Source organism: Rhea pennata, chromosome 1, assembly GCF_028389875.1.
Source record: "Rhea pennata isolate bPtePen1 chromosome 1, bPtePen1.pri, whole genome shotgun sequence".
In the NCBI taxonomy this organism is placed as follows: domain Eukaryota; kingdom Metazoa; phylum Chordata; class Aves; order Rheiformes; family Rheidae; genus Rhea; species Rhea pennata.
The window spans coordinates 184,974,001-184,985,678 of record NC_084663.1 but is presented as its reverse complement, the minus strand read 5'-3'; the positions used below and the strand labels follow the sequence as shown (position 1 = coordinate 184,985,678).

Below are 11,678 nucleotides of genomic sequence, written 5' to 3'. Positions count from 1 at the left end.
ATCAGTAGGTCCAATTAAACAAATTCAACAGATTCCACTATATATTTTTATTTTTGTCTTCATCAGCATGTAGCATAAAATGTCCAAAATAATTTGTCTGAGCACTGGTAATGAATATAAAGTGCACTCTGTTCCAGCCTTCATACACTAAATTTCAACCATACAGCATTTTATAGCCAATGCAAACTGGGTTAATAATGAAATCACTGTTGTAATCTTTAGTACAGCCTTAGTGGGGACTAGAGTTCATTGTGTGTTACAATGCAAGGTATTTGGTTTCTTGTCTTTGGACCTGTCTGAATACAGGTAGTTGTCTGCATTATTCGGACTGTTTGGACCTTTTTAGCTGTCCCAAGCTTTGGTGTTTAAGTGTTACGTGGAATCTGTTTAACAAAATCCTATCAACGGGACTGAAGCGTGCCCTTAATATTAGGTATTTGTTTAAGTGCTTTGTTGAATCGCAGCCTAGTAGATCCTCCTGAAAAGAAAGTGATTTTCAATCTAATAAGGTTATCTTAGTGTGAACATTTTAACTACATCAATCAATATGCCCGTCAGGAGCAAATGACTAATGGGATTTCTCTTTTCTTTCTTTCTTTGTTACCAGAATGATGAATTGACTTTGCCTGTTGCTGAAGATTCTCATCTCCTTAATGCATTGCAGATATGTCTAATGGACACAAGCTGTCAGGGTCTGGCAGTAACCAGTCCCAACCAAAAAAATTTCCCCCTGGGAGTATTTCATCAGATTCCAGCTCTGCTGTTCTGCTCCTCACAGAGGAAAATGTAAAAAAGCTGGAAAAGGAGTACACAAATTCTAAAGAAGCCTTCAGTAAGCAGAAAATAGAAGATTATATTGAGCAGAGTAATCTTGCTCTCTCCGGCAAAGAAACAGCTAGAAAAACCAGCAGAGAGCTTGTCTGGGATGAACAGCCTGAAGGAACCTCCTCATCCTCTCCCGCTAAGTGGAGTGAAGATCACGAAGAAGTTCACTGGAAGGTCTCTGAAGAAATTTCAAGGAAAGATAAGCTACTAACAGGTATTTCACAGCAATCTATTAGTGGGAAGGAGAGAGAATTAGACAGATGACCATGATCTTTTTTAAGTTTCTGTTTGCACACAGTAAATATGAATTTTATCCATGGGCACCTAGAATGGTGTCGAGTTCTGAGGAGCACATGTGTCTGACCCTCCTTGCCTGCTGGCAAGGGCTGCAGTTGTGTGGACTCATGGGCTGGTTTGCACAGTCTATTTGGGCAAAGGTGCTAAGCTTTGAGAGCAATCTGGAGCACCCCAGATACAAATCCCGTGTGGAATCTGTCAGAGAGCTTGCCACAAAGTGCTAGTCTAAGTAGTCCATTTGGAAAAAAAAAAAAAAAAAAAAGATTTTTTAAGTCAAAAAATGGCTTGAATGGAAGCATTAAAGTGAACCCAGGATAGGGTATATCTGGAAATCCTGCCCCATTCATCTGAGGAAATAAGGCAGCACTTTTGATTTTCCAGGGTGTTCGAAATCTAAACATTGTGACTTGTCTTGAAAGTCAGAGTTACTCTGTTGCATGCAAATGCCAACAAACTAGAATCAGACATTTTTTTTTACTAGATATGTAAAGCTATATTTACATTTTTTCCACATACTCTGCTTTTAATAATATTTTACAGCTCATTAAGCAATCCAACTGACGTTCAGAAGCAGATAGCAGAGATGAAAATGTGGCTAATCCATAAAAAGGATGAGCCACTAAACTCCAAGGAAAAAAAATCTAAGCGTGGAAGAACTTGTCCCATTTCGGTTCTGGCTGCCTGATTCTCCGAGCAGTCACAACACAGCTCATCTCCTTGCTTGCGAGCCAGAATGTGGCTTTTTGCTGCATGCAGGACAGGGCCGCAGCTCTTTCAGGAAGGGACAAGTGACACTAGTCAGAAAGGAGAAGTCCACTGGGAAGGGGACCATGCAGTGGCTGTGGGGAAGGACAGCTCATTCCTTAACACTTGGGTAAGCTGTCTTTATGCAGAGATCCCAAACTGGGATCCAGTTTGGGACTCGTTGGCCTTATCCTAAATATAAATCAGGAAAGACTGGGCTTTTTCCCTATTTCTTCCTGGAACATGCTTGAATATGATGAGAAATGTCACGTGTTCCGCTTGCCCACAGAAAGATAGCCAAGGTACAGCCTGCCTTGGCACATCCAGAAATGCACAGCTGGCCTGAAGGATTCAGCCTTGCCCTTAATGCAAAGAGTTACCTCTTTCCTACGGAAGTCATGCGTTATTCCTCCTCGGGCTTGGCCAGTAGAACTGTTCTCTGTTCACTTTTGCATTTTTTTCAATGCAAATCTTGTCCACTTCTGGGAATGAGAACAATTGACTGTTTGCACACACAAGGTTTATTTTTGAACAGTTTTCCGCATGGAAATCAAATATTCTTAGCAGAGATTCATGAACTACATCCTTGAGGATAAATCTACCCCTGCAAGAGTCTGAGGATTTGAAACTGCCACAAGTGACTGTAATCAAATGCATGCAGAAACCTCTCTGAGTGCTATTGCAAGGAATTTCATGTTGGATTTCCACATCTTTTAACTTGCAATTTAAAACTCAGATGAAATGTAAAGTTTATTTTAGCCTATTTTAGCCTTCATGCCAGACAAGCAAGGTTCAGGGCTAGTATTTAGATACAAGTAGATTTCCTAAGCAAAATCAAATATAACCTTGAGAATGCCTTATTTAGGATCTAGAGTGAACAATTAATATATCTGCAAGAGTTCATACAGTCATGAGATGTTTTTGGCCTTTTTCAATCTCTTTGCATTGTTTTTAGTCTTTCTTAAGAATGGCCTGTAAAATCGGAGCTGCAACCTTTTGATGCTCTTGTTACACTTGTGCCTCTCATTTTCCCCATGTCTCTGATATATGCTTCTACATTTTCTCTTCCACCCTCTCCTCCCGCACCTCCTGTGCTGCACTAACATCTTTTTCCTCCTCCATGCCCACACTTTTGCTCAGGCCTTGGTGCTACCATGGGCACCTCTCCTCTCTTCCAGCAGCTTCTGCAAACTCCTGCCCTGAATCTCTCCCTTTGTCCTCTCTGATTTGAAAACAACTACACTTGGGATTTTGGCACTAAGATACATTCAGTAACCGCTGGTTTAACTGGAAGAGCATTTGAGCCGAATGCAAATCTCTACTGATTAAGAAATTACAGTCAGCTCTGTAGTCAGAGAGTTGCAACAGATCTGCTACGTTCTGCACACAGAGGGGAACATGTAACGCGTAGCCACTGAATTAATGCAAATCTGGAGGAATAAGGTGTTGCTCTGATGGCAAGCCCCTGAGGGCACTTCATGTGCCTATATAAAGCGTTTGGGCTAAAATCCCAAGTGTCCCCAGCATTCATGTAGCATCCTGGCCCTTCTGCAGAAGGACAGCCTCTGGTCCCCTTCCCTCCGCAACTGCTCAGCAACACTGATGACAGCTGGAAATAGAAGAGAAGACAGTAATGCAATTCAATTTGGTGTCATCACCCCTGTGCAGGCACACTGGCATAAGCAACGAAGGTGAAATGCCCGTGGGAACACGTTCTCCCAGTGAATTGGTAAAATTAGAAGATCCAGAGAGCTTACAAATGAAACCTGAACGGAAAAGGCAAAGTAAATTAGCTTGTAAGTCTTGTCCCGTCTTCTGCAGAGCCTGTCCTCAGTCTACAGCAACTTTTTTACAGCTCATTTTTGGGAGCTATTTTTTCACCCACCTACAATTTATTGTACTATTAAAATAGATGAGGAAAAACGTTCCCTGTTTTATCTGACATGCAAAATAATGAAATGGCAAGAAATTTCAAGGCAGAAAAATCCTGCTGTTCTACATAAAAAAAAAAAAAAATCTTTTTTTTAAAAAAAGCTTTTTCTCTCCTCTCTAGAATTGGTGACAGATTCCCCATCAGCTCTGTCCATTGGTTCTAAGCTGGAGGAATCCAAGTAAGGAGAGTAATTGGTAACATTTTTCTATATAATTCAGTCAAGTTAGACTGTATTTATGCTATATGTAGGCTCGCAGCAGGAATGCCTAACAGCTGGAGATTTACAGTATGTCTGAGACATCCGCAACCTGGCAGCCTCTGCTGTATCTGCACTATTAATAATCTGGAAGTTACGTCTGTCCAAGTAATTATCTTTGGGCCCCTCATTGTTTGGGATATTAAAAAGGACACTGCCAGCCTCTGCAGATGTAATTATTTTTCTTTTTAAAGACAGATAAATCCTGTGCAGCATCTCTAGAAATTGCTGTGATGTATGATTTTTATTTTGCAGAATGCTCTTTTATCTAGGGAGGAAAAGTAGGTCCGATTCCCCAGCCAAGGTAAATCAGTGTAATTCCACCCTTCACTCTACCAGTGCCGCTGGAACTATGTTGATTTACATCAGCCGGGGATGTAGCTCACTCCTTTTGGCTATCCAATATAAATGTTAGACATATCTAATCTTTCTTTCAGGCAGAGAGGAGGAGAGAGAAAAGAAATTGAACAGAGATGCTTGTTCAAGAGACAAAAAAAAAAAAAAGACCAGACTCTTCTGTGGTGTGCTCTAAGTGGCACTCAGCTCATAGACAGTATTCCTTATATAAGTATTTGAGGGACGTTTTGGCTTTTTTCCTTAAAGACATTGCCCCAGCTGCTTAGCACCAAGGGGAACTGGATCTAAGAAGGTATTTAAAGGAAGGCTCTGGCGTGTTGCTACGTGAACATCCCGTGAGATCCTTTTCATTACTGCACTATAAATCTGTAACTTTCAGCCTGGAGGAGCGCAGGCTCTATTTCTTCCAAAGTTACCAAGCGCTGTGAAAATGTTATAGTCCGAGGTAAATTCTCGGTTGTGCTGTCAAGGGAAATCAGTCATCAGGTTTCACAAGAGGGCTGAGAGTCACTGGCGCAAGCAAACGGGCTGCACAGAGGCAAGAAAAACACTATCGCCAACCTATCCGATAGGTTACGCCTTCCCGCGAGGTGTATCCCTGCCGATGGGGTCCGGCTGGTCGGCTCGGCAGCAGGACGGACGGAGCCGGCCGTCGAGGAGCCAGCTGCGGTTTGGGCTGCCAGGAGTCGAGCAGCGACGGCTGGGGCTGTGCCCAGACCCTCGCCACAGACCTCTGCTTGGCGTGAGCACGCTTCTCGCCACCGATGGTCCCAGGAGCAAGAGTCTGGCGGGCCAGGTAGCGGGCAGCCTCTGCCCTCTTGGTCTCCAAAGCTGGGTCTCCCATGACATTGGAGTTAAATATCTCTCCTGGCTCCCTTAAATACAGTGCTTCTTGGTTCTGTTCTTCACTTGTAAGGTGGAAATGATGGTGTCCCAGCAGAGCTGGGAGGGTAAACACATGAAATGTTCACGAGGTGCTTGGAGAGGAGGGCAGTGGAGGCACCGGAGCACCTCACCTCCCTTTATTCCTCTGAGATTTTCATCCATGACTGCATTAATTTGTATGTGCTGTGCCCAGAATCCTTTAAAATTCTCAGGCAACTAATAAAAAAGCAGTGGTGTGTAACGGCCTTGTTGAATTACTAATGCAGATAAACAAAAAAATCAAAAACCCTTCACTCCTTCCCTTCCATCAGATCGAGTCAGGCCCCAGTGGCATTTTGTTCAGCATGATATTTTTTCATACTTTTTTTTAATTTGCCAAAACCACAGGCATCTTTAAATTAGTATGTCAGAGACAAACAAAAAAATTCTCCCTGCATTGCATGGATAGAAGTGGCTGGAAACCTTGATAGCTCCGTGTTATAGGCTCAGAAAAACTTCGTATCTTACTAGACAACTTCAGGTGAAAAGGGAGAACAGGAGGACTTCCAGAAAGCACCATTTGTTGCTGGACATGCTGTGATAAGGGAGAAGTCGTTCTGCTTCCCGTGCCAGAAAAGGCACCAACACAGCCGCAGCCTGTATGGGATGCAGAACGAGTGCCGTAGTGCAGAGTGGAGCAGAGCAGACTAATACCATTTGCAGAATTACGTAAGGTGAGATGAGCAAAATCTGGAGTTTAGGACTGGCAAAACCTCATTTAGTGAAAAGTGCCCAGTGAACTAGAGGTAAGGAAAGTGGTAAGTCTGTGAAGGCCTCTATGCATGTTCCCTACCAAAACTCCTTGGGTGTTGGGTGCTGAGGCTGACAGTTACTCCACTACCCTCTGCTGCCCTTAGCTTTGTGAGTGCATCTCTCCTCGCCACACATTGCAGAGGCCTAACTTTCTCATTTTCTGAAATACAGCTCTTTACGGTGACTGATGTTACGTGCCCAAAGTAATGACACCAAGAATCATAAGTAACTGCTGAGAAACCTTGCCTGTTCCTAAATCTCCGAGCACTCTTCTCTGGCCATAAACTAAGTCTGAGCATCCCACCCCGTGCATCCTCTTTGCAGGCAGCAAGTCGACAGCTCTCCTGCCTCCTCCCACAGCGGCAGGCACCGTGTTGAGGATGTGACAACTCAGACAGAGTGGAGCTATTCAGACAAATCTCCGGCTGCCAGGGAGGACCGTGAGTTCATTTAAAGCAGGCCTGTTCAACATCACAAGTAGCTGCTCTCCAAAAGAGACAATTTTAGAGAAATGAAAATGGAGGCTTGCTTTAAAATGTGGCTTTTTGACATGATTTTTTTTAATACTTAAGAAATATTTTGAGTCAAAAAGTAGGTTTTATTCCACTGAAGTTTTGATCCAGTTGTAGTGCTTTGACAGGAGGGTAAATGCCTCTGATAATCAGTTTCCTAAGTTTTGTTTCCTTCCTATTAGTCCATGCAAAGAATCATGGCTTTATTCCTTATATCCAGATTTGGTTTGTTTTCCTCGTTAGTAGGTATTTCATTAGAAATAGGCCAATGGAGAACATTTTGGTACAGATACAGATCCAGTTAGATATCAATGAGAGTTCAAGGGCAGATCAGCAGCTCATCCGATAAGGCAGATGTTGATGAGCATCAGTGAGGATGCCCTGAACCTGCGTGACCTGAGCCTGCTCAATTAAGGCCCAGTTAAAAGCTAATTTTGCAGTGAGCCAAGGAAATCACACAAAAGCAACCATGCCTGTGTTAAGACTATAGCAATTCTGGCAATTAAGCATGTATTTGAGCCGGCCCTTGAAGTCAGTCTTGCCCACCATCACCATGACAAGCCCCGACCTCAAGAGCACCTAGAGGCACCTCCCTGCCTCCTGCAGCCCAGAGGTTGCTCCTCCTGGTTGCCACCAGCACGATGGGTCTCTGCAACCGTTCAACACCACCCTTCAAGGCCAGAGCCTCTTCTTAGACTAATGCAACTCCTCCATTTCCAGCTGTCCAGATTCAGAGGGATATTTGAGAGCTAAAGTTGTACTGATATCCATGGGCACATAGGACACCTAAACATTTTAGGGGATCCTGACCAGAGTGTTTATCTGTGAGAGAAGTCATAGCACCCAGGAAAACATTCCTGCCAAGTTTGCCCCTCGGGCCACTGAGAGCACAGGAAGGTGATGTGGTCCTCGGCATATGCCAAGAAATATGTTGTCACCAGGCTATCCCAGCCCATGAGAATTTATTAAATGCTTAGCTAGCAAAACAAAAGACATTAACTTCTTGGCTGGAGCTTTTTGCCAAAAGACAGGCAGGTCGTGCTTCAATGCAGATGTCTCAGGGAAAAATGTGCAGTGCATTAGAGAGCTGTGACTCATAGAATAATTATCCTCATTTCTCATAGTTTATTAATAATTTAAACCCAATCTAGGTGTTATTGATCTATCATTGAATCAGAGATTTATTTCAGATCTGTAGTCACAGAAGCAGTAAATTTAATCCCCCTTCCCCTCCCACCCTTCCACCCACTAAACTCACTTTATAACTAAAACATGATGTTTGGGCTGTTTCAGTAATAGCAGAAGAGAAGAAAAGCTCAGAGGGAGCGAAACAGAGCAGCCTTAAACCCACAGAACATCCAGGTGAGCAGCGCCAGTGATTGGATTTTAATACATCATTTTAAGATCATACCTTCCTCTGCCAATGGTCTTAGAGATGCTGAAAGAATCACAGTTGTCACTTACTAGCATAAGCATCCCAACCAGGTTATAAACTCGTTTTGCTTGATTTTTAAATGTGTTCACTATGATCACTTCCCAAAGGTAGCACCAGCTTTGCACGTAGCCCTGTTGTGGATCTCAGCCACATACTTTATCCTCTGGAAACACAGAGATGATCTCACCAAAGCAAAAGCGCCTGCAATGCATAGGCTGGGAATTGCAAGGCACACAAGCTAATCAGGCCTGGGCCTGATTCTAATCTTGCATAAACTGGTGCAAACCTGAAGCAGCTGCCCCAGTGTCTCAGGAGTATCATGACTGTAAAATCAATTTAAGTGTGTGGATGATCAGCCTGGAAAATGTAATGTGATGGCTCCTACAGGTGTGCTCACTTGGTTGTAGCATCTGTCCAGTGCACTCACTGATATAAACAGCAAGACCTGGCCTTTTAAAGGAAGCCAGCAATAGCAAATAGCATGCTTTATATTTGCAAAATGCTCAGAAAGGTGACTTTTGTAGACAGATGAAATACGTTTTTATTAGAAAAATTGTCGTACATAGGGGCAGTAGAAAAGGTGCCTTTGGGTGCACCAGCACTTCCTTGGGTCCCAATGAAAGTAGCGAATGTGCCCCAAAGCATATCTTGCCCAAATGTGCCCAAAAGCATTTTTTCCATCTATATTAATAAATACAATAAAAGATATTACCATCCCCAGCCAGCTCAGCCTCACTGTTGTCCTTAGATCATTGCAGTTGTAACAAGAGCGAAGTAGAGCTCTTGGCCAATGCCAGGGCTCCTGTAGCTACAGAAATGTGTCATGAGCCAAGCTGTCATAGCCTTTCTCTAGAAAGCAAACATGAACTCAGTATAACCAAGTGGAGAAAAGGTGTTTGTGGGGCAAAGGACTGGAGTGCACTGGTGAGTGTGGGCTCCTTATGTCAGATGCTTTCTGCCCACATGGGAAAATTTCTCTGAGATGAACATCAGGAAAATAAAACACAACAAATCCAGTGTGGTTTATAACTAAGTTTTCCAGAGGAGTCATTCTTAATTAAACAGTGAAGGAGCTTGATTTTCTTTGGTTTTGGTTTGAGTTTTCGGGGTGTTCAGTTTAAATTAGCTAATCCCAAAATAAGACCAGGGAAATGTTGCTATTTGACTAATCCCACGGGACAACAGATGGCTTAAGGAGTAACACATCGGGATGCAGGTGCTGAGAGCTGCAGGGTTGTTTGGAGAGGAGCAAAACTAGGGAAATTGAGGGCTAGAAATCTTGCTCAGCACTTGGCTCCCAGCGCTGATGAAACTGTTGCAATTGCCTGGTCGGAGCTCCTGCAAAGCCCAGGCTTTCCTGCAGTGCACCTTTCACTTCTGCTACCCCCAAGAGAGTCATTTGGCCACATTTTACCTAAAGCTATAAATTCTTAGAAATTGTGGCTTTCCTGCACTTACGAACCAGTGACCTCCCTTCCTCTCCTGCCTCCATGAACTAGGCGGAGTGAGTAATTACATGCACAAGTACCAATTACCAGTGCAAGCCTGTGTTTTGAGTATCCATTTGTAAAGGAACCAGATTCAGCATGTCGCTGAATATTTAACCCTTCCTCCCACAGTTTAGTTCCAGATTGGCAATTAAGAGAGTATTTTCAGTACTGAGTGGCTGCTCACTAGAGAAATTGAGTCTCTCTGTGAGGTGTCCTTCCATCTTGCTCAGAGAGCTCATACTGTCTGGATGAGGTGGTTATACTGCCCACATTCTCATTATCACCCAGCACATGACATTTAATGTATTTAAGTCTCATTACTTAAGAGGTGAGGTGAGGAAGTACCTTCTCCTACCCTTTCATAAGCAGATAACTAGAGAATTATGCCTCCATCTCATCCCACATGAATTAGGGGCAAATGTGCCCTCCTCCAAATCAGTGCTGGAGCTGCTTGGTTGTTGACTGTTTCATCTGCCCAATTTAGACATAGGGATGAACTTGGGCCTCAGTAACCTGCTGAAGTTCGCACAGGTTTCTGGGCTCAGGGGGCAGCATCCTTCCCTCTGGACCTGTCCTCCCCTCTCAACCTTGTCCGCGCTGGTGATGGAGGCACTCAAGCACAGTCATTTGATTTCAGCCCTTTCACCTTCACAGAGTGCTCAGCTGCTCCTGGTGGCTCTCCCCAGCCACTACTGCTGTGGTCACTTCCTGGGACCTCCAAGGGTGACTCTTGTTTTGATGGACAGGAAAGCAATGGGTCCGTTTTCTTAAACTTCTTGATATTTCTCAGCCAAGTGAAGTCCTTGACAAAAGAAGATGAAGGCCACGCTCACTGCCAAAGAATGTTCTGGGGCAAATCTTGTAGCAGGATTTCAAACAAAATGATCGACATTCGCTATTTATAGAAATGTGACAACAGTTACAAGAACCTGCTTAGCCTGATGTGCTCAGGTTCCTCCCTAGGACTAAGAAATAATTTCCACCTTCTTGTGTTTTGCAATTCACATCTGACTACAGGACAGGAGCCCTTTTCCTCCCTCAAAATGTCCAGATAACGTACATCCAGTGGGCAGGATTAGATGGACCATCACCTTCTTTGGCCTAGGTTGTCTGTAGCACAGGAGTCTGCTGTAGGCTCCACATGTCTCCTGTTAGTACCTGCAGTGGTGTAAAATCTATTTCAGTGCTGTGCTCTCACACCGCAGGAATTTGTGCTTTCCCCTCCATACTTAGTGGTGCTCTTCAGAGACACCGAGAAATACTCTGAGAGTGAAGAGAGCAAGGAGGTAACTGAAACTGAGAAAGAGGCAGCAGCTGAAGAAAGAGAGAAAAATAACCAAAAAGGACCGTGTGAACAAGGTACAGTGTGATCTTTTCATTGATCAGAGCAATGGGGAACCTGAGGTTTCTAGGTGCCCAGCTTTGAAAATTCCCTGCTAAACCAAAAATCATTTTGTTCATAAGAATAACCAAACCATTTAAAGTCCTTCATTTGCTGCTGTGGATCAAGGACTGTCACTATTTGGTGGCAGTGAGGGACAAGTGACCCTTTCTAGTCGTATCATCCAGAGCTGTAATAAGAATGAGAAGAGAAATGTGTACGGTGGCATTTTTGTCAGGGCACCAGAGGTAGGTGACCTCCAGGAAAGAGTCAAGTGAGTGACTGGGGTTCTGTCTTAAACTAGAGGGAATGTGTTGGAGCCCTCTTCCTCCCATGCGCTTCTTCCTCAGTTTCAATGAATTTCAGTTCTGCCACATCTCGGGTGGGTGGAGTGTGGGGCGTCAGATACTGCAGAAGGCAAGAAGATCATGTGGATTGGAGAAAAAAAGAAAGGTTGGAAAAGGAGCAAGAGAAGGAAACTGGAGATCTGATAAAATTAGCAAAAAATGTCAGATCAGAGAAGGGAAACTATCCATAGTTGTGGGGGTACAAATGAAAAAAAAAAGAGAGAGAGAGAGAGGAAGGGAAAATGAATAGACAATAGGAGAGAGGCAAAGAAAAGAGGAGAAGAAAGGTGGAAAAATAGAGGGAAAGAAAATTGAAAGGGGAAGTGGGGAGGTGGACATGAGTAGAAGCAAAGGGGGAGAAGAGGAAGGAAGAAGAAATGTAGATGGATAGCAAAGCAAAAACTGAAAAGCAGAGAACCAATTC

At 43.7% G+C, this 11,678-nt stretch overlaps 1 protein-coding gene across 1 annotated transcript in view; it reads left to right on the top strand.

The window, feature by feature from the left end:
* Positions 1 to 666: 666 nt before the first annotated feature.
* Positions 667 to 11,678, top strand: part of ERICH6B (glutamate rich 6B) — a 31,608-nt gene continuing 20,596 nt past the window's right edge. Inside the window, exons 1-5 of the mRNA XM_062581773.1 lie at positions 667 to 1,039; positions 3,920 to 3,977; positions 6,414 to 6,528; positions 7,885 to 7,963; positions 10,760 to 10,885. Of these exons, the coding sequence (XP_062437757.1) occupies positions 667 to 1,039; positions 3,920 to 3,977; positions 6,414 to 6,528; positions 7,885 to 7,963; positions 10,760 to 10,885 (751 nt within the window). The remainder of the gene's footprint in view (positions 1,040 to 3,919; positions 3,978 to 6,413; positions 6,529 to 7,884; positions 7,964 to 10,759; positions 10,886 to 11,678) is intronic.